This window comes from Misgurnus anguillicaudatus, chromosome 12, assembly GCF_027580225.2.
Source record: "Misgurnus anguillicaudatus chromosome 12, ASM2758022v2, whole genome shotgun sequence".
In the NCBI taxonomy this organism is placed as follows: Eukaryota; Metazoa; Chordata; class Actinopteri; order Cypriniformes; family Cobitidae; genus Misgurnus; species Misgurnus anguillicaudatus.
The window spans coordinates 40,101,511-40,124,184 of NC_073348.2; the positions used below are offsets into that span (position 1 = coordinate 40,101,511).

Sequence of the window (22,674 nt, forward strand, 5' to 3'; positions counted from 1 at the left end):
ATGGAGACGGAGCGATGTTGTGTGGTGTCTTTAATACAATTACGTGCTTTTGTGTTATTCCTGAGGGCTTGCCGTTGTTTTGATCGGTGTGCATTATGTGGATGTGTCAACAAAGTTGAGCCTGTAAACCCTCATGTCGAGTTTGTTCGTATGCAGTAGACCTCACTTAAAGTTGAAAAACGTGCGCTTGCCTCTTCAAGAATACAACAGGATGCATCAGTTTAAACCATTAAGCGCATTGTGCTTTATTGGCGACGCAGGCATACAGAATATGCGTATGGGTAGGCTACAGCGGATGTCTGGATACTGGTTTGAAGATGTAATGTGACTGCTAGCTTTAAATCACATCACGTAATTCCTATTTAAAGTGCTGTTGAACGTTGGCAACATATGTGTCGCCCGAAATGGTGGTGCCACCAGCTATACAGAATACAAACACAATTTCTTCTTGTTTTAGCATGGAACCCAATGGAAATAATGTCTAAATATTTCTTCGAGTGGTGTTATGTTCGAATATAGTGGTGTTCGATTATCTTATGTGTTTCAACTATTTAATTCTAATCGTCATATGCTGTTTTAATGAATTCCAACATGACTGGAGAAATGGAATGCATCTGAAATAACTTGTTTATAATTTTATTCTATGTTTTGTTTAAAGCCTGTAATATACCACAGGATTTTTTCACTCTGACAAGATTATAGCAGCAAACGCATTGTGCGGTGATCATGCTGTATTTCTGATACTGTCAGAAAACTATAGTAGGCTATCTTGGATAAAAGACCAGGAAAACGTACGTCTTTGAACTTCTCCCACCGTACGACACTGTACCACCGACGAAGAGCCACGATCATAGAAATCTGATGATTGTTTCACGATGGAAATCTTTCGTCTGGGAAAGGCGAAATCATGCCGTTATAATTCTAAATGATAACTTCATAAGGAACTTTGTCTGGAATTAGAAAAGTACAATCTACTTGCTCTGCATCCTCAAGAAAATAGCGAAACATGCATCAACTTTCCATATAACCACATTACACCGGCTGCTAGGATTTAAAACATTATAACAGCGCGGCTGCTACACGAGGCAAGCTATTTTAATATATATACATGTTTTTACACAGACTACGGACATGCAGTTCTATAAGTGCTTTATTTTCAATGCCTGCATTACCAACAGGGCTCTTTATCGACTTCCAGGAACTCTAATTGCATACGGCTGCAAGGATTTGAACATGCATAATTGCTACATGTACTGTACAAGACTTTAGCTTTCGTTAGCACTGGGCGTGCACACTTGCCGCGTGCACGCAGGTTGTCACGTTTCACGTCCGCAGTCGTGTATGGTGCGGTTTCGATCATTTCTGGATTACCAGTGTGGTGGAGGACCTTTCAACAAATAATTCAGAACTCTTAAGTGCACATCATGTAAGACTATTTGCACAAAACTGTTACGTTTAATCATGCTATTATGGTTAGTCAAAATTTAAGCTGTAAACTTTCATCTAGAAGGCTATTACGTTCGGAGTACGTCCATCTATCAACTGCACAACCCTACTGGTACCGCGCCTCAGTTTTTGGGGGGTCTTAATTTACATCGTAAACGGAGAATTGTATATAATCACCTGTGTCATGGCGAAGCAAGCAAGAAAAGGCAATGGGTTATTTCTTAAACCCAAAAGTGCACAAAGCAGAACCAGAATGAAGACCAGAATACAGGACTAAAAAGTGATGACGGCAAACTACACTCGACAAAGGACAACTGAAACACAAGGACTATATATTCATGTGGGTAAACAAGATATCAAGACACACCTGGGGAAACAATCTAGAACAAGGACCAATGAACTACAAGAACTACAGACATGGATGAATTACAGAACTTCAAATAAAGAGTACAAGACTGGGGAAACCCAAGACACGACAGTGACACCGTGCAATCTTTAGCATCAGTCAGATTTGTTTGTAACCATATAATCTTCTCCCTACTTTTATAATGACAATATAAAAACATGCATACACCAATTGTGTCTCTTCATCAGGAGCCGAGCTCCTTATTTCATTGTGTGCAGGAAACCACAATGACGGTCAATTCAATATCGGCAAACAGTAATCAAGGTATGTTTAAGCAAACTACTGGTGGTGGTGGTGTATTTGACCATGCTAAATCATGGCCTTTGCCGTTTATATCATTTCTCACTCTGGCATAACGTTGCCTTCTGCGGCCTACGCGGCCTCCCTGCTATCAAGCCTAACGTGGCAGCCTTCTACGGATATCCTCTACTGCTGATATTACGTTCGACATTTATGGACATGTTTATGGTATGTACCTTTTATCAACTGGTGGTGGTGAATCTTATTGCAAGCTAACCTGTTGGCTTTTCCTACTGGGCATATCGTTGCCTTCTACGGCCTATGCGGCCTATCTAACCCTGGCATATCTTTGCCCTTCATGGCTTACACAGCCTCTCTCAACACGGCATATCGTTGCCTTCTATGGCCATGCGGCCTTTCTCACTCGGCATATCGTTGCCTTCTATGGCCTACGCGGCCTATCTCTATCTGGCATATCGTTGCCTTCTATGGCCTACGCGGCCTATCTCTATCTGGCATATCGTTGCCTCCTATGGCCTACGCGGCCTATTTCTCTGGCATATCGTTGCCTTCCAAAGGCCTACGCGGCCTTTTCTCACTAGGCATATCGTTGCTTTCTATGGCCTACGCGGCCTATCTCTGTCTGGCATATCGTTGCCTTCTAAAGCCTACGCGGCTTTTTCCCACTAGGCATATTGTTGCCTTCTACGGCCTACGCGGCCTACTTCTCCAGCCTATCTCAATCTGGCATATCGTTGCCTTCTATGGCCTACGCGGCCTATTTCTCTGGCATATCGTTGCCTTCCAAAGGCCCAAGCGGCTTTTTCTCACTAGGCATATCGTTGCTTTCTATGGCCTACGCGGCCTATCTCTGTCTGGCATATCGTTGCCTTCTAAAGCCTATGCGGCCTTTTCCCACTAGGCATATTGTTGCCTTCTACGGCCTACGCGGCCTATCTTTCAGCCTATCTCTCCAGCCTATCTCTCTCTGGCATATTGCTGCCTTCTATGGCCTAAGCAGCAATCCCATGGCCTCTTACGGCATACGTCAATGTCAGTAGATAACAATTTCTCTTATCTGTTTCAGGAGCCTCAAAGAAACACTGGTGGGTACCGATCATCGTGATCAATTTTTGGGGATTAGATTCTGGCCTGTCTTCATCTTCAGACAGGAACCGCAAGAATCCGTGACCCCCGGATTTGAACTATGGTCGGGGCCTACGCCAAAGAAATATACTGTGTTACATTCCAACCTTGGTTGCTAACTACTGTTAAATAAACGCATATCAATTCTTAACCTATCTTCGAGTCTTTCTGGTAGAAATGTTAGCTTAGCGTAGCGTAGCAGAGGTTCTACCAGGAAACTCGAATGTTACGTCATTCATTTCACAAGGCGCAATCAATCACCCTGAGAGTATATAAGGCTTGTACTCATCCGTCTTTGCGTTCGCAGATACTGATGCCAGCATTTACAACCCACCCTCCCTACCACCATCACCAGGTCGGTTCCGTCCATACTTGAGGGGGATTAGATTCTGGCCTGTCTTCATCTTCAGACAGGAACCGCAAGAATCCGTGACCCCCGGATTTGAACTATGGTCGGGGCCTACGCCAAAGAAATATACTGTGTTACATTCCAACCTTGGTTGCTAACTACTGTTAAATAAACGCATATCAATTCTTAACCTATCTTCGAGTCTTTCTGGTAGAACTTGCAAAAAATTGCGGGAACTTGCAAAAACTGCGGGGACTTGCAAAAACTGCGGAAACTTGCAAAAAATGGCGGGAACTTGCAAAAACTGCGGGAACTTGCAAAAACTGCGGGAACTTGCAAAAACTGCGGGAACTTGCAAAAATTGCGGGAACTTGCAAAAACTGCAGGAACTTGCAAAAACTGCGGGAACTTGCAAAAAATTGTGGGAACTTGCAAAAAATAGTGGGAACTTGCAAAAACTGCGGGAACTTGCAAAAACTGCGGGAACTTGCAAAAACTGGGGGGACTTGCAAAAAATTGCGTGAACTTGCAAAAACAGCGTGAACTTGCAAAAACTGTGGGATCTTGCAAAAAGTTTCGATAACTTGCAAAAACTGCAGGAACGTGCAAAAACTGCGGGAACTTGCACAAAATTTTGGGAACTTGCAAAACCTGCGGGAACTTGCAAAAAGTTTTGATAACTTGCAAAAACTGCAGGAACTTGCAAAAACTGCGGGAACTTGCAAAAAATTGTGGGAACTTGCAAAAACTGCGGGAACTTGCAAAAAATTGTGGGAACTTGCAAAAACTGCGGGAACTTGCAAAAAATTGTGGGAACTTGCAAAAACTGCGGGAACTTGCAAAAACTGCGGGAACTTGCAAAAAGTTTCGATAATTTGCAAAAACTGCGGGAACTTGCAAAAAATTTAGATAACTTGCAAAAAATGCGGGGACTTGCAAAAACTGCGGAAACTTGCAAAAACTGTGGGAACTTGCAAAAACTGCGGGAACTTGCAAAAACTGCGGGAACTTGCAAAAACTGCGGGAACTTGCAAAAACTGCGGGAACTTGCAAAAAATTGCAGGAATTTGCAAAAACTGCGGGGACTTGCAAAAACTGCGGAAACTTGCAAAAACTGCGGGAACTTGCAAAAACTGCGGGAACTTGCAAAAACTGCGGGAACTTGCAAAAACTGGGGGGACTTGCAAAAAATTGCGGGAACTTGCAAAAACTGTGGGATCTTGCAAAAAGTTTCGATAACTTGCAAAAACTGCAGGAACGTGCAAAAACTGCAGGAACTTGCAAAAACTGTGGGAACTTGCAAAAACTGTGGGAACTTGCAAAAACTGCGGGAACTTGCAAAAACTGCGGGAACTTGCAAAAACTGCGGGAACTTGCAAAAACTGTGGGAACTTGCAAAAACTGTGGGAACTTGCAAAAACTGCGGGAACTTGCAAAAACTGCGGGAACTTGCAAAAACTGCGGGAACTTGCAAAAACTGGGGGGACTTGCAAAAAATTGCGTGAACTTGCAAAAACAGCGGGAACTTGCAAAAACTGTGGGATCTTGCAAAAAGTTTCGATAACTTGCAAAAACTGCAGGAACGTGCAAAAACTGCAGGAACTTGCAAAAAATTGCGGGAACTTGCAAAAACTTGCAAAAAACTGCGGGAACTTGCAAAAAGTTTTGATAACTTGCAAAAACTGCGGGAACGTGCAAAAACTGCGGGAACTTGCAAAAAATTGCGGGAACTTACAAAAACTTGCAAAAACTGCGGGAACTTGCAAAAACTGCGGGAACTTGCAAAAACTGCGGGAACTTGCAAAAAATTGGGGGAATTTGCAAAAACGTACAAAAAACTGCGGGAACTTGCAAAAAATTGTGGGAACTTGCAAAAACTGCGGGAACTTGCAAAAAGTTTTAATAACCTGCAAAAACTGCGGGAACTTTCTTGCAGTTTTTGCAGCTTTTCATTGATGTTTACTTCATAACGTTCCCATTACAACGGGACATGGCTGCGCTTGTGTAAAGTAAATGCAACATTATTCTGCTAAGATATATGTGATTTTTGCTACGAAAATGCAGGGATTATGAAATCATGCAAGCCCCGCATATTTTGCGCACAGAAATCTGCAATTTATGCTGCGAAAGTGCGGCGTATTTAAAAAATGCAGCCCCCGCATAAATATGCAGATTTTGGCTGATTATGCGTTGAATCATGCGATCGCATAATCGCGTTTTTCTGGAAAGACCGATATATAAACTACCTGCATCGGTGCAGGTATCAGATCTTAAATAATGATTTAAGACATTTATTAAAACAAGAAACCAGCAACATAAGTATATATATTTAAATAATAAAAATAATCTGCAGCAGGCTGTCATATTTAAGAGGCTCCAGGTGTTGATGATAACACATAACTTATATCCCATTTACAGTAATGAGGTAATCATGTTCATTATGAAAAATTAACTGAAATTACATAATTAACCATCTTTAAAGACCCTGTATGTAAGCTGCCTACGATCATTTCTCACACCCTGCAGGTAAATGACAAAAACATGTAAAAAATGCAATCAAAGTCATCTAAAAAAATGAGAATTAGGCTTCTTTATGAAGGTAAATGATGGTGGTTATAAAGGACATAAATGCTGCAGTGCAGAACAATAACAGTGTGACACAAAATAACACAATGTTACATTTACTGAAATAATGAAGCAGTTGAAGATAAAGGACACAGCAGGAGCTGAGTTTAATGTGACTCTTATGATGTCTGATGTGAGGAGGTGGATGAAACAGAGCACATGACTTCATATTATAAACCTATCACATACAAACTATATGTGACCCTGGACCACAAAACCAGGCAAAAGGCAATTTTTTTTTTATTAAATTACATTAGATTTATACATAATAATTCTAGTGTAATTTGAATAAATAAGCTTACCAATGATGTAGGTATGTTAGGATAGGACAATATTTAAAACAAAAAAATCTAAGTATTGAGAAAATTGTCTTTAAAGTTGTTCAATTGAAGTCCTTAGCAACACATATTACTATTGTTAAATGCATTTTTATATATTTACAGTAGGAAATTTACAAAAATCTTCATGAAACATGATCTTTACTTAATATCTTAACCCTTTTCTCTCTCTTTTTTTTAAGTTGCCAGCCAGCGACAGCATTTTTATGATTTTCACAAAAGTTTAATGCCTATAAATGTTCTTCTTTAAATATATAAACATACAATATTAAATGAAAGAACAGACCCTCTTGCTTTCAGAATAAAAGGTTTTATCCTATCTTCATTTGTTTTCTTTTTATCACCTCTCAAATATGTGTAGGTTTGTTTAAAAAACATTTTGAGCAAAAAGCTGAAATAATTGCGTTTTTCTAAAGGACTTTTATTATAGATCAGATTCAGAGCGATGATCAAAACATACACAGAGTTTTTGTCTGTTTTTGGATCAGTGGATGCTTCAGTTTTTTATAAGTTGGGTAAGAGCGACACCTAGTGGAAAATAGCAGAAATATGGATTGCCGTAAAAACGTATCATTGGCAGGGAAGTGATTTCTTTTAATTGACGAGGAAATTTGTCAATGGCAGAGAAAGAGCTAAAGATTTTAGCATTAAAAAATCTATACTTTTGACCCATACAACACTCAAAAAAAATCCTGGATTGTTTTTAACCCAGGGCTGGGTAACTATTGGACAGAACACATTGCTGGATTAAAATGACCCAATTATAGGTTGTTTTAACCCAACTGCTGGGTTATTGTTTATCAACCATGTTGTATTGAATGTATTGTTGGCTATTGCTACAAACAGGACTTGACATTAACACCCGCCAACCCCCCAAATGCGGGTAGATTTCCGCTGTGGCGGGTAAGACCGCCAATCCCACTAGCAACTTTGGCAGGTTAAATCAATTTTTTGTAGTTTTCTTAAAAGTGATAATGATAAACAATGCGTAATGCGACACTGGGAAACTCCAGCTCCCAAGTGATTGAAAAGATTTAAAATGTGTTCACAATCTCTGGGCAAGAGCGGAGAGAAATTCATAGCGCATACCTGAATGCACACCTCCCAGTTTTGTCCGAAGTCAAGGGAAACCAGCGAGCGGAGAGGCATCTACATTTGAAATTCAATCTGAATCTAATCTAGCTAAATCAAGTAAAATTACTCAAATTAAAGTCATTTTAGGATGCCAAAGTCACGTTTCATCAAATAAAATGTATTTTACCAACAACAAAATTGTGGCCAGTAAAAATGCTGAGTGGCTATTAACTTTGGAAAACAACTAGCCACTTTGGCTGGTAAGGAAAAAGTTATGTCAAGGCCTAGCTACAAATATACCCGTGTGACTTATGTCTGGTCCAGGGTCACATAATACTTTGTGTTTTGTTATTAAAATCTTTCCATTAAAGGCACAACATGCAAGTTTTTGTAACCAGAGATCACATTTTTAAAACAATAATGAAGGCAACGTTTAATGATGCTATGAAGAAGAATGAACGATGGGAGATGTCGTTTTCACCATGTGAGTTTGTCATGAAGCTTTTTCCTTTTTGAAATCGCCATGCTGATATTGATCCTTTTTTCAAACAGAATTTCTCTGTTTGTCCCAAAGCCTGCTTGTCTTAGCTGACTGAGCAACATAACAACGGTGTGCTAGATGTGCTAGACAAGGAATGAGACATTATTTAAAATATACATTTCTCTGGATTTACAAATCCTTGGGAACTTGTGGTACAATTTACAGTAAGTACACAACTGCATGAAATATGTGACCCTGGACCACAAAACCAGTCATTTTTTGAAATAGAGATTTATATATCATCTGAAAGCTAAATAAATATGTTTCCATTGATTTATGGTTTGTTGGGATAGAACAATATTTGATCAAGATACAATTATTTAAAAATCTGAGGGTGCAAAAAAATCTAAATATGGAGCAAAATCTCGCTTTAATGCTTTTCAAACAACGCGTGTTACTAATGCCAAATACATTGATATACTTACGGTAGGAAATGTACCAAATATCATGATCTTTACTTGAAACATGATCTTTTAATTCATAAACATAGATTATTTTGACTGTATTGTTGGCTGTTGCTCCGTGCAACTTAAGACTTAAGGTTTTGTGGTCCAGGGTCACATAGTTGTTTTTGGTATATTTTGTTACAAGAATCGTACATATGGTGCCTTTATGTTAACAGAATGTGAAGAGAAAAATTACAAATTCAAGGTTTGATATGCTGACGTGACCTTCGTTAGATAACTTACTTTTAATGCATTTATTGAATTTAACGTCTTAACCGTTTCATTCAATAATTTATCAATAAATAAAAACCATGCATGATTATACCTACTGCCAGTGTTGGGGGTAACGAGTTACAAAGTAACGGATTACAGTAACTACATTACTTTTTTGGGTAACGAAGTAAAGTAACGCATTACACTAATAATATTGGTAACTACACTACTTTACTAGACTATAGGAACGCGCTTTCCTGCGTTACCCAAGCAGTGTTTGCCTGGGTGTAAAGTTCTGTCTATTTAAGTGGTGCGTGCATGCGTGTCCCTGTACGTGTGCCGTTGCCATAGAGATTGATTTGACGGAGCTGCTGGTGCAAAGGGGAGCGGAAATGAAGACGAAGGGTTTCAGCCACTGGGGCGATATTCACATAACTTTCAGCGTATTGCTCGAAAGGACAAAAATATTCGTGTGAAATGCACACACTATGCCCACACGACAAGTGTCTTTCAACTGCTGACAACGCGATGAGCAACCTGTCTGAGCATTTGTAAGCCCAGCATGGCAATACAACACTTGTGGCGAAAGATCCTGCTTAACTTACCGGTCAGGGATCGAGAGGTCCGACCCGAAGACGGAATTAGGTAATGAACCTCAATCGAGTCAGAGCCAGAGCATAATTCTTTTAAAGAAATTATTTGAACGTAACCCGAACAGCAATGTCGCGTGCGCTCAATTTATAGAAAAAAGCCAGGAGTCAGGACCGCTGTTTTCTTCATAATCTTACTTCCAAATCTAATCCTATAAACTTTTCGGTGTTTGATGTATCACTGTTACCGCCCTGCCAGACTGTCTTAAATAGAGAAATAAGTTAATTCCTTGATTTGCGTTGTTGATTAATTTATAAATAATTCCCCCAAGGGTTTAGTTTATGCGCAAAAAGCATTAAAATGAATAGAACGTGATGATTACGTCTTTCTTTGGTGAAAAAATAATAAAATAAATAAGCCTATATGAAATGTGTTTCCCTTAAATAATTAGCAAATTAACTAAACGAATTCAAAAGTAGCCTATATGAGTTTATTTATTGTGTGACGCGCTCCCAAACCGATGCAGCACAAAACACTTTTTACCTATTTAAAAAAGCACAATGTTTTGTTATTATTGCGAGTGTAACTTTACATAAATAAATGTACACATTACAGTTTTGAATGTTGTTTTACTTTTATTTGTATGACCATAATTTAAGGTAATTTAAGGTAATGCAAAATGCAAGCTCCTCACGCGTTTGCCATCACCCGCGTGGGTTTACACAGGGCAGCGTGAAAGAGACATTACATTTTTAACATTTAACATTCTACTTGAGTTTTTTTGGACATCCCTTTGGAATCACTGCAATCATATCATCAATTTATAAGGTAATAATAAATATAAGCGCAGCGCTTATGAGTGTTCAAACACTGCTGACCGCTCAGCTGTCAATCAGCCGACCCTCACAAAGTTTCACATTAAATTATAATATATTTGAACAAGCATGGTCCTGTGCTTATTTCTGTCAATGTTCTGCATGAAGATCTTTAAAGGTTTCTACTTACATCACGATTTGCGGTGCGGCCGGTCGCAGTCTTTATGTAAAACGGGTATGAAATAAATTGATGCTGATGTCGGATAATGGGTCAACTGTTATTTTAATCGCGCGGATGCGGGTTATCAAACAGGACTGTGCACGACTCGTATAAGGAAAATGGAATGACAACATGAAAATTATAAAATAGCCTACATGTTTATATTCTGTATGAAACCACCATGGGCGCTAAACTTGCGGTGTTAAAGGGACAGTTCACCCAAAAATAAAAAAATTCTGTCATCATTAACTCTCCCTCATTTTGTTACAAACCTGTATAAATGTCTTTGTTCTGGTGAACATGAATGAAAATATTTTGAGGAATGTTTGTAACCAAACCAAGCATGAGCCCCATTCACTTCTATAGTAGGAAAAAATAATACTATGGAAGTGAATGGGGCTCATGAATGGTTTGGTTACAAACATTCCTCAAAATTTTTTCATTCATGTTCACCAGAACAAAGACATTTATACAGGTTTGTAACAACATGAGAGTTACAAACCTGATTTTCAAATAAATTATACAGAATTTTAATTTTTGGGCGAACTATAAATCCGATGGGGTCAAAAATTAGGGTGCACCTAACTTTTGTGCTGGTGCACCTAAGAAAAAATGTTAGGCGCACCAGTGCAAAAAGTTAGTCTAGAGCCCTGGCCGGTCATTTAAAGTAGTCACTCATCATCAGCCGACCCCGCCTAAACATGTCCATGTATCTATGTGGAAAATTAAGAAAAAGGAAAAAAAAGTAAAGTAAAGTAATAAGTAGTGAAGTTACTTTTCAAATGCAGTAACTAGTAAAGTAATCTCATTACAATTTTAAGAAGTAACTAGTAACTAGTAACTAATTACATTTTTTGAGTAACTACCCCAACACTGCCTACTGCACTGGTCAAACCCAACACATACACACTACTCATGAGTAGGGATGCACAACGACTAATCGCGATTAATCTATACACTGCAAAAAACGACTTTCTTACTTAGTATTTTTGTCTTGTTTTCAGTAGAAATATTTAAAAATTCTTAAATTAAGATGCTTTTTCTTGATGAGCAAAATAACCTAAAAAAATAAGTCTAGTTTTTATACAAAAATTATAAAAATTAAAACAAGCAAAACAAAATCTGCCAATGGGGTGAGAAAAACATCTTAATTCAAGCTAAATTTTCCTCACCCACGTCTTCACCCGCGTCTCGCCTCTTTATGCATGTTCGGATATCCGCGAGTGATGTGCGGTGACGTGCGGCCAAGATTGCGACGGCAGACACGCCTACTTTAAAGGAACAGTATGTACGAAATTTATATAAATTAAACATAAAATGGCCCTGATATGTCACTACACATTAAGAAATCATTTTCATTTCAAGTACTTATATCACTGACAACAGTGGTCTGGCCAGGATATTGTCATTTAAAAAGTGGAGTTGCAGCCCTCAACTGATGTTTATGTTGTCATTTTGCGTATTGGCCACCAGTTGTGTGATTGCAGTACCAGTTTTAGCCACAAGTTTTGTGATTGTAATACCAGTTTTGGCCACAATCCTACATACTGTTCCTTTAAGCTTAAAAAAAATCTTCAGAAACCTATGGCTGATATCACGGACACTACGTCCATCTTTTTTACAGTCTATGATAATAACTTATAAATACACACACATGCATGTATATATTTAAGAAGAAATGTTACATGTGTATATAAATTTGTATATTTATGTATAATTTATATCAGTGGTTCTCAAACTTTTTCAGCATGCGGCCCCCCTTGTGTACAGTGCATTTCTTCGCGTCCCCCTCAAAGAAAATGTATGACAAATTTGTTCTAAAATGTAACATTTTAATTAAACAAAACATATAAAATGATTCAAAGTAGTGCTGTTGGTTAGTAGCCTTATATTTTTTTGGTTTAATTACACAGAATTCATGATAAATTAATGTATTTTATAAAATCCCATAAAACTGGGGCCCCCCTGGCACCATCTCGCAGCCCCCAGTTTGAGAACCACTGATTTATATTGTACATAAATATAAATACTTAATAAATAAATATTTTTTTCTTAAAATTATACATGCATGTGTGCATGATTATATATACATAATTATTATACACAGTTCACACACATATATGATGTAAACAAAAACTTTCATTCTGCTATAGATTAATCGCGATCAATCGCTATGCATCCCCACTCCAGAATATCCACTACTATACATGCATCTTCAGAGCACATAATAAGCTGTAAATCTGTGCCGGTGAGGAGAAACGAGAGCCTACAGGTGTCTGTGATTCAGTGAGTGTTGACTTTGCAGAAATTCTCTCTTTATTCAGCCCATTATTCACCTTTACAATAAGCCTTACTCAGCAGTACAGTCAAAGAGTCTTATATCACAAACGGTTACGGTCCTGCATCCATCTGTCTGACAAAAACATGCGAGGACCGACTTAAATAACACAACACCAGTTTACTAAGTACTGAACACTGTGTAGTACATATACTGTTTACTGCATACACATGACAAGTACATCCATTTTGCAATTTTAAACCAATTTAAAAATGTCATATTTTAGAGAAACCAGTGCCTGATATTACTGCACTTTTCTAGCACATTGCATTGTGGGATATTATGGTACCTGTATGCCATGCGGTGTGACAAATGTCAGTGTCAGCGATCAGTGTATTTCATGCAAACAGAAAAACTGCATACTGCGCACAGTGTACATACTGCAGAAAAAGCGTAGGATGCTATTCTAGATGCAGTCATTGATCAATTATTTACTAGCAAATGATTCAAGTGAGTTGTTCTTCTGAACGAAAACAGCCAGATAAATTCAATGCCTGGCATCACAATGCATAAAGCCTTCTGCTTACCTCACATTATCTTTGATCTGGGGTTAATAAAGCCGCTTTATTTTGGTGTAGTATGCAATTATACGTTCTGCATGGCTCCTGTGGGCCACACATATGAAGCCCACTGCCATCCAGTATTTCTGTTTTACGGCCAACAATGTTATTTTAGCTCAGTCTACGGTCAATACACCTGACAGCGGGACCGTCTGTTCATATAGGCAGTACAAGACATTACTGTACCTACAGTCTCACAGCGTCGACTCAATAACCTTCTCACATTCAATGAGAGACGACAGTTCAAGCTCAAACCGTTTCTGAGCACCATAAAGGGCATGAAGCTGACAATCTTGCATACTTTTTAGTGCTAAATGACAATAGCTGAAGGATCTGTAGATCAAAGTCATTTTACAACAGGATAGTTTGGGACGGGACTAAATGTTTTTCTAACCAATGATGTGTTGAATGAAGTGTTTCTTTTTATGATTATTATTATTATTGTGAGAAAACAAAAGAGGAGCATCAAGACGTTCCTTTGTTGTTTTAAGATTCTCGTTTAAGCAGTCTTTGCAGCATCAATTTTATTGTTTATAAAAAGTACTATACTAAAAGTACTATATAAAAAACAAACAGAAGACACAACACAGCAATCAAAGCTACATCTGGATCAAGAGTCATTTCCAAAAACAACAACATTCACTTCACATTTCTCTTGAGATACAAGTGCCAACGGTTCATCCAAAAACTGTCCATACAACTTCTCATTCTGCTTTTATCAACAGAAACTGCAGTATCACAAACTGGTGAACATGCATATAAACACTGGAAAGTTTTGTGAGTTCACATTAAAACACGATGACACCTGTGCTCACCTGTCCATGATTCCACACATGTCCATCTGTACATCACTGAAATTCCCAAACAGCATCTGCTGCACTTTGATAAGATCCACTAAACTGTTGTCCAAATGAATGAGGCGCAGACAGCCCTGAAACACACTGAAGGGATTCCTGCAGGTGGCGCTGTGTTTTTCTGCACTCGGGCATCCTAAAAATACAAACACTCGCTGGTAAACACGCAACACAGGGGAATCAAGAGATACTAGTAAACAATGTATTAGTAAGTCTAGGGGCTTTATCATACACCCGGCGCAATGCGCGACACAAGTGTCTTTTGCTAATTTCAACCCTGCGCAATCATCATTTTCACGTTTAGCGCCGCGTTGTTTAAATAGCAAATGCATTTGCGCCCCCTTTTGCGCCCATGGGCATTCTAGTCTGAAAACAAGGTGTGTTCAGCGCATTGTTGGCGCGTTGCTATTTTGAGGCAACTAAAATAGACTACGCCATTAACCAACAAAAACCTGCTCTAAAGTCAATGGCGCAATATTGTTTTTGTTATTTAATGAGCGCGTTATGCACCTATAAACGGGACGACAACACGCATTTTCTTATCACACACATGGATGCGCAGTAGCACATAAACGTTTTAAAATTTGAAAAATCAAACGATTAAAATGTAAAACATTATTAACGAGTCTCTTGGACATAAATGAGGACCAATTATGAGATGTTAAAGGCGTATTGGACTTTAATATTCGCATTGGCCATTAAAAAATATATATATTGGTTGATCATTACTTTCTTACTCAATTACTAAGATCGGTTTCACTGGCAAAACATACATTTGACCAAATAACTTATCAGTACAGACCTTCAAATCACACAAACACTTGCGTTCTGACTGAAATAACAATTAATGTCTGTGCCAAAGATGATTACTGTTGCATGAGACAAATTTCAAAAGACTGTACCATAAATAAAGTAAATTCCCTGTGAAATGCAAGCATAATTCACATCAAATAAAGTTGTACAATGACCAACAGAAAAATTTTTACACGGTACACTTTATACACCGTCAAAACATATCACAAACTAAAAGATTTGACACTAAATTGGATTTGGCTGTGCTACTTGTACGCTCTCATAACTTCTAAACCATCACATTAGCAAATCTCATTATATGTAAGATATGCGCTTTGATTGCTATGCAACGCGCGCTCTTCTCCAACCCGTGGCAAAAACACGGCAGACACAAGAGACCTGCGCTTGCAGCTACGCTTTAAGCAGATCCCCAGCTTGGATGCGGAGACGCGGTTACACGCCTCTCTCTAGTTACTGAGCCGAAGGCAATTAAGCCACAATCTTTCACGAGTTCGGGAGACCGATTCGGTCCCAAACAGCTTGAAAGGTAAATGAATCGAGTTTTCTCAGCGGAAGGCGTGTTGAGCGACAAGATGGATTGATTAACGTGAAGGATTCAGCTTGTGTAAAGGGAAATAACACCAGGATTAAGGTGACGCAAGCCTGAAGTTTTACCTCCGAGGAATAGCTGGCCGTCAGGTACGACAGGAAGGGAAGTGGAGGTTGTAGAGCTGTCAGATTTGTCCAGGGTGATCGTGAGTCGACCCCGCCGGACGTTCAGTTCCACAGAGTGCCATTGACCATCATTTAAATTAACACCTGCGCAAAATACAGATGTATTATTTTCCAAAAATACTACACTTGGAATAGCATAGCAACATACTATAATACTCATTTGCAAACTGCACACATTATGTGAATCTTTGGTGTGCATGTGCATGAAATTCTCAATGACCAAAGCATGCAATACACACATTATACAGAGCACATTGCGTGAGAGAATCTATCCCACAATGCAATGCGCTCAACTTGACCTTCCATACCAAGTGTGATAAATGAACCAGATGCAATTCGAAATACATAATGCTGAAGTTTCACCTGCTGTGACATCCACCACAATCCTCCCAGTCTTATGGATCTGTAGTCTCATCCTCGTCTCGCTCAGATAAAGCCACAGCGTTCCTGCATGATGCTGCAGGTCAAAGGTCATCAGCAGACCATCTTCGTTCCATGTCCTAAACTGCATGCTGATCGACACGCCCTCTCCGCTGGCGGTCCACGGCAAAGACAAGAAACTTTCAGGATTTCCGAAGGTCACGGGCACGTCGATGGATTCTGTGCATGTGAAGCTGACGTCACCCTAAAACAGTGAATTAACCAGAATATACTGACGTTCAACTGAGACTATTTGGTTTAGTAAATTAACACGGGCATGATTTTTTCCTGGTTAATTATTCATTCGCGTCTATAATCCCCATCACTACTATGATGATGAATAAGGGTTGGTAATTAATTAGTTTACCCACATATTCCCCAGACAATGGTAATAAATAAAAAGAAAACAGGAATGAAAGAGAACACAGTAATGTTCAGTGAAATATATTCAGTGCTTATTATTGGCAAACCACAATAACAACAAGCCAACAACAACAACAGCTACTAGGCCAAATTACGGCAATCAAAGATGCTTTCATTCAATTACTGTATTAATACCCGAAATCTGCTCACTGTAATAGTGACGTGCTTTTCTTTGGCCCGATCTATCACATTCATTTCATTGAAAATCACATTCTCCAGGCATCCATGGAAATTTCTTTTGGAGTGAGATTTCTGAAGTCCACCGCCTCCACCAAAGCTGATCTGAAAAAAAAAACAACAGATTTATGTCAGATTAATTCAGCAAAAACAAACAACCAATATTAAATTAATTTTTTATAGCATTTTACATTTATGGTAATAAATAAAAATAATGCAATAATATTTTAAACATAAAATTATCACAAAAATTAAGGTTTGTGTTAGACTTTTAGTGGTTTTACCAACAACAGCCACTAGGTGTCATTGGTTTGCTGCATACTCTTATCACAAATTAATAAATGACTGTCACTGCATTATTATTACTGCTAAATAGTTTTAAAACTATGAAAATTACATTCTTAGATCTTTCTAATGATATATAGTTGTACATGCAAAATATTGAAGTAAACTCAGGTGTCACGCACACGGGACAGCGCCAGTTAAGGGGTGTTAGGCTTCGTTGACATGTCGTTCATAGAAATAAATAAGCCTCAATCTCAGTCAATTATATTTACTGTCATGAAAATATTCAATAAAAAATTGTTATAGCAGTTTACATTTATTGTAATATATAAAAATAATGCAGTTTAAAGTTTATATTTTATACATAAAATTATCACAAAAGTTAAGGTTTGTGTTACACTTTTAGTGGTTTTACCAACAGCAGCCACTAGGTGTCATTGGTTTGCTGCATATTCTTGTCATAAATTAATAAATTACTGTCACTGAATTATTATTATTGCTAAACGGTTTTAAAACTATTAAAATTACATTCTCATACCTTTCCAATGATATATAGTTGTCATAATAGATTAAAATTTACATGCAAAATATTGAAATAAACTCAGGTGTCCCACACACGGGACAGTGCCACTTAAGGGGTGTTAAGCTTTGTTGACAGGTCTTTCATAGAAATAAATAAGCCTCAGTCTCAGTCAATTATATTTACTATCATGAAAATATGAAATAAAAAATTGTTATAGCAGTTTACATTTATTGTAATAAACAGCCACTAGGCGTCAAGAGTTTGCTGCATACTCTTGTCACAAATTAATAAATGACTGTCACTACTGCTAAATGGTTTTAAAACTATGAAAATTTACGTTCTTAGAACTTTCCAATGATATATAGTTGTCATAATAGATTTACACGCAAAATATTTAAGTAAACTCAGGTGTCCCGCACACGGGACAGTGCCAGTTAAGGGGTGTTAAGCTTTGTTGACAGGTCGTTCATAGAAATAAATAAGCCAAGTCTCAAGCTTAGTGTGATGAAATTATCGGCTAACCTCATGGACAAAAATTTGATCTTATATATTCAAACGTCTTGTCATAGCCACATGATGTTTTTTGCACACTCATTTTATTTATCTAAAAATAGGTACATTACAACTAAAAAGACGATTTCGACAACTTTACAGTTCAAATACAGTAACACACGTTTTTGCATTAAATCATTTAAACTTTGAGATTTCTGCTTCTGCATGATGCAGCACTTTACTGTAAATGCACATTTTTACTCACAATTATTTTTAGTGACACAGATGTTTATAGTTGACACATTTCTTTTAAAGACATCAGCGTTTGTTGATTTTTTTGCATTAAACTGCATGAAAGTACAAGTGAATTAAAGGGAAATCTATAAACTCATTACGTGTTGATTACTCCAGGCGTGATTAACAAAGACTTTTTTTCATTGTAATTAATTTAAGTTGTGTGTGTAATGAATGTGTTTGTATGGGTTTTGAGTTAAACTGTATGCGGCGGAGCTCTCTCACCTCATTTATCTCATAATGACTCAAGTGTTCAGGCAGTTGAATCTGTTGTGTAGTTTTATCCACAGTAAAGTTCACAAGTGTTCGTATCCGCTCGATGGAAACATGATGCCAGTGCTGATCATCCAACAGACTCCCCACTGATATTACAATGTGAAAATCACTTCTAGCTGAAATAACAAAAAAATCATCACAGTCCATTCAGTGATATCACAACATGAAAATTATCACTAGCCTACAGATGTTTTATGAAGCCGTTGATATCACGAGTCAGTTTGAGTGATTCTCTAGTGAACCGCAAATCAGTTTGACTGATTCTTTAGTAAACCAAAATGAGTTTTAGTGATTCTTTAGTAAACTGGAATTAGTTTGAGTGATTCTTTAGTGAACCAAAATTAGTGAGTGATTCTTTAGTGAACTGGAATCAGTTTGAGTGATCATCTAGTGAACAGCAAATCAGTTTGAGTGATTCTTTAGTGAACCAAAATGAGTGAGTGATTCTTTAGTGAGCCAAAATGAGTTTTAGAGATCCTTTAGTAAACTGGAATCAGTTTGAGTGATTCTTTAGTGAACCAAAATTAGTGAGTGATTCTTTAGTGAACTGGAATCAGTTTGAGTGATCATCTAGTGAACAGCAAATCAGTTTGAGTGATTCTTTAGTGAACCAAAATTAGTTTGAGTGATTCTCTAGTGAACAGCGAATCAGTTTGAGTGATTCTTTAGTGAACTGGAGTCAGTTTGAGTGATTCTCTAGTGAACGGCAAATTAGTTTGAGTGATTCTCTAGTGAACAGCGAATCAGTTTGAGTGATTCTTTAGTGAACTGGAATCAGTTTGAAGTATTCTGTAGTGATCTGGAATCAGTTTGAATGATTCTCTAGTGAACCGTGAAGTAGTTTGAATGATTCACTAGTGAACCGCAAATCAGTTTGAGTGATTCTTTAGTAAACCAAAATGAGTTTTAGTGATTCTTTAGTAAACTGGAATCAGTTTGACTGATTCTTTAGTGAACCAAAATGAGTTTTAGTGATTCTTTAGTAAACTGGAATCAGTTTGAGTGATTCTTTAGTGAACCAAAATGAGTGAGTGATTCTTTAGTGAGCCAAAATGAGTTTTAGAGATCCTTTAGTAAACTGGAATCAGTTTGAGTGATTCTTTAGTGAACCAAAATTAGTGAGTGATTCTTTAGTGAACTGGAATCAGTTTGAGTGATCATCTAGTGAACAGCAAATCAGTTTGAGTGATTCTTTAGTGAACCAAAATTAGTTTGAGTGATTCTCTAGTGAACAGCGAATCAGTTTGAGTGATTCTTTAGTGAACTGGAGTCAGTTTGAGTGATTCTCTAGTGAACGGCAAATTAGTTTGAGTGATTCTCTAGTGAACAGCGAATCAGTTTGAGTGATTCTTTAGTGAACTGGAATCAGTTTGAAGTATTCTGTAGTGATCTGGAATCAGTTTGAATGATTCTCTAGTGAACCGTGAAGTAGTTTGAATGATTCACTAGTGAACCGCAAATCAGTTTGAGTGATTCTTTAGTGAACCAAAATGAGTTTTAGTGATTCTTTAGTAAACTGGAATCAGTTTGACTGATTCTTTAGTGAACCAAAATGAGTTTTAGTGATTCTTTAGTAAACTGGAATCAGTTTGAGTGATTCTTTAGTGAACCAAAATGAGCGAGTGATTCTTTAGTGAACCAAAATGAGTGAGTGATTCTTTAGTGAACTGGAATCAGTTTGAGTGATCCTCTAGTGAACAGCAAATTAGTTTGAGTGATTCTCTAGTGAACCATAAACTAGTTTGAGTGATTCTCTAGTGAACCGCAAATTAGTTTGAGTGATTCTCTAGTGATTAGCTAATCAGTTTAAGTGATTCTTTAGTAAACTGGAATCAGTTTGAGTGATCCTCTAGTGAACAGCAAATCAGTTTGAGTGATTCTCTAGTGAACTGTAAACTAGTTTGAGTGATTCTCTAGTGAACCGCAAATTAGTTTGAGTGATTCTCTAGTGATCAGTGAATCAGCTTGAGTGATTCTTTAGTAAACTGGAATCAGTTTGAGTTATTCTTTAGTAAACTGGAATCAGTTTGAGTGATTCTTTAGTAAACCAAAATGAGTTTTAGTAATTCTTTAGTAAACTGGAATCAGTTTGAGTGATTCTTTAGTGAACCAAAATGAGTGAGTGATTCTTTAGTGAACTGGAATCAGTTTGAGTGATCCTCTAGTGAACAGCGAATCAATTTGAGTGATTCTTTAGTGAACAAAAATTAGTTTAAGTGATTCTTTTGTAAACTGGAATCAATTTGAGTGATTCTTTAGCGAACCGGAATCAGTTTGAGCGATTCTCTAGTGAACCGCGAATTAGTTTGAGTGATTCTCTAGTGAACCAAAATGAGCTTGAGTGATTCTTTAATAAACTGGAATCAGTTTGAGTGATTCTTTACTGAACTACATTTCGTAGAGACCATGAGAAAGACATTTGAAATGTCAGAAAGATGAATAGTGTCTCTTTAAATAATTGTGATTATCTGAACTCAAACACTGAGATCAGATGTGTAAAACGTCAATTATAAAATCTACAACTAAATGATCAAATATGTGTGTTTGGGCGGTTGATGTGAATCATAAAAGGACACGATCTATACTCATCAATTATTAATCACAATGACCGTGATGTCTGATGTGTTGAGCCACTGTCGGTCAGTTACCGGTCCTTCAGAATACAAATACAGTCTCTCCTTTATTCATATGGACCTCAGGGTTTCTCGCTTTTCCCATTTCTGTTTTATGCTGTGATGTCATTTAAAATGTATCGGTCAGCTGCTCAATATTTCATTCCAGTACGGCAAACACAGGAATAAGAAATCGCCCTTAAGCGTTTAGTCTTGACCTTTGGTGTTGGCTATATATAAGAATGATACTCGTATGAATCTTTAAAGTGATGTTTGGATTAATGTCACATGCACATCAACACAGAAATATAATATAAAACAACAAGATTAATGTGACACACATTCTCTCTTTCCTCTGTCACCTCTTTACTTGTTTGTATAAACATTTTTGACTCTCAGAATTGAAAAGCACAACAGTAAAAATCCAAAGTTAATTTCCATGTTCTGTTTGTGTGTTATTAACAGTTTTTAAAGTGTTTTTATGAAATGCAGTCTAGTGTGCTGGTTCTTTTGAATCAGTTGAATTTACTCACAAACCTGTCTAAATGATTTGATTCTTGTTTGACTTCATACGGAGCCACAAGAACTGACAGGCGGTTGACATCACATTGCTCTGGTGGTACTTTGATGTCATCCGCCTGTCGGTTCTTGTGGCATCGCATGAAGTTGAACAAGCCTAGTTGTCTAGTGAACCGTGAATCTTTAGTTTGAGGGATTCTTTAAGCGATTCCCTAGTGAACCGTGAATCTTTGGTTTCAAGATGCTTTAATGAACCATGAATCTTTGGTTTGAGGGATTCTTTAGTGAACGGTGAATCAGTTTGAGCGATTCCCTAGTGAACCGTGAATCTTTGGTTTGAGGGATTCTTTAATGAACCGTGAATCTTTAGTTTGAGGGATTCTTTAGTGAACTGTGAATCAGTTTGAGCGATTCTTTAGTGAAACTTGAATCAGCTCGAGCGATTCTCTAGTGAACCGTGAACCAGTTTGAATTATTCTCTAGTGAACCTGTGAATCAGTTTGAATGACTCTTTAGTGAACATTAAATCAGTTCGAGCGATTTAGTGAATCGTGAATCAGTTCGAAATATTCTATAGTGAACCGTGAATCAGTTTGAGCATTTCTCTAGTGAACATGTAAATCAGTTTGAGTGATTCTTTAGTAACCCTGTGAATTAGTAAGAGTGATTTTCTACTGAACCGTGAATCAGATCGAGTGATTCTCTAGTGAACCATGACTCAGATCGAGCTATTCTTTAGTGAACCCTGAATCAGTTTGAGAGATTCTTTAGTAAACCGTGAATCAGTTCGAGTTATTTTTAGTGAACTGTGAATCAGTTCAAGTGATATTCTAGTGAACCGTGAATCAGGTTGAGTGATTCTTTAGTGAACCTTGAATCAGATCGAGTGATTCTCTAGTGAACCGCAAATCAGTTCGAGTAATT

General features: G+C 37.7%; 1 protein-coding gene across 2 annotated transcripts in view; it reads right to left on the reverse strand.

Moving 5' to 3' along the window:
• Window positions 1–22,674, reverse strand: part of cntnap3 (contactin associated protein family member 3) — a 127,322-nt gene that overhangs the window by 49,458 nt on the left and 55,190 nt on the right. For both annotated transcript variants that reach the window (XM_073874618.1, XM_073874617.1), the window contains exons 6-10: window positions 18,569–18,735; window positions 16,723–16,854; window positions 16,093–16,354; window positions 15,670–15,813; window positions 14,164–14,338 (exon numbers count right to left, since the gene is read on the reverse strand). In XM_073874618.1, coding sequence (XP_073730719.1) covers window positions 14,164–14,338; window positions 15,670–15,813; window positions 16,093–16,354; window positions 16,723–16,854; window positions 18,569–18,735 — 880 coding nt within the window. The remainder of the gene's footprint in view (window positions 1–14,163; window positions 14,339–15,669; window positions 15,814–16,092; window positions 16,355–16,722; window positions 16,855–18,568; window positions 18,736–22,674) is intronic.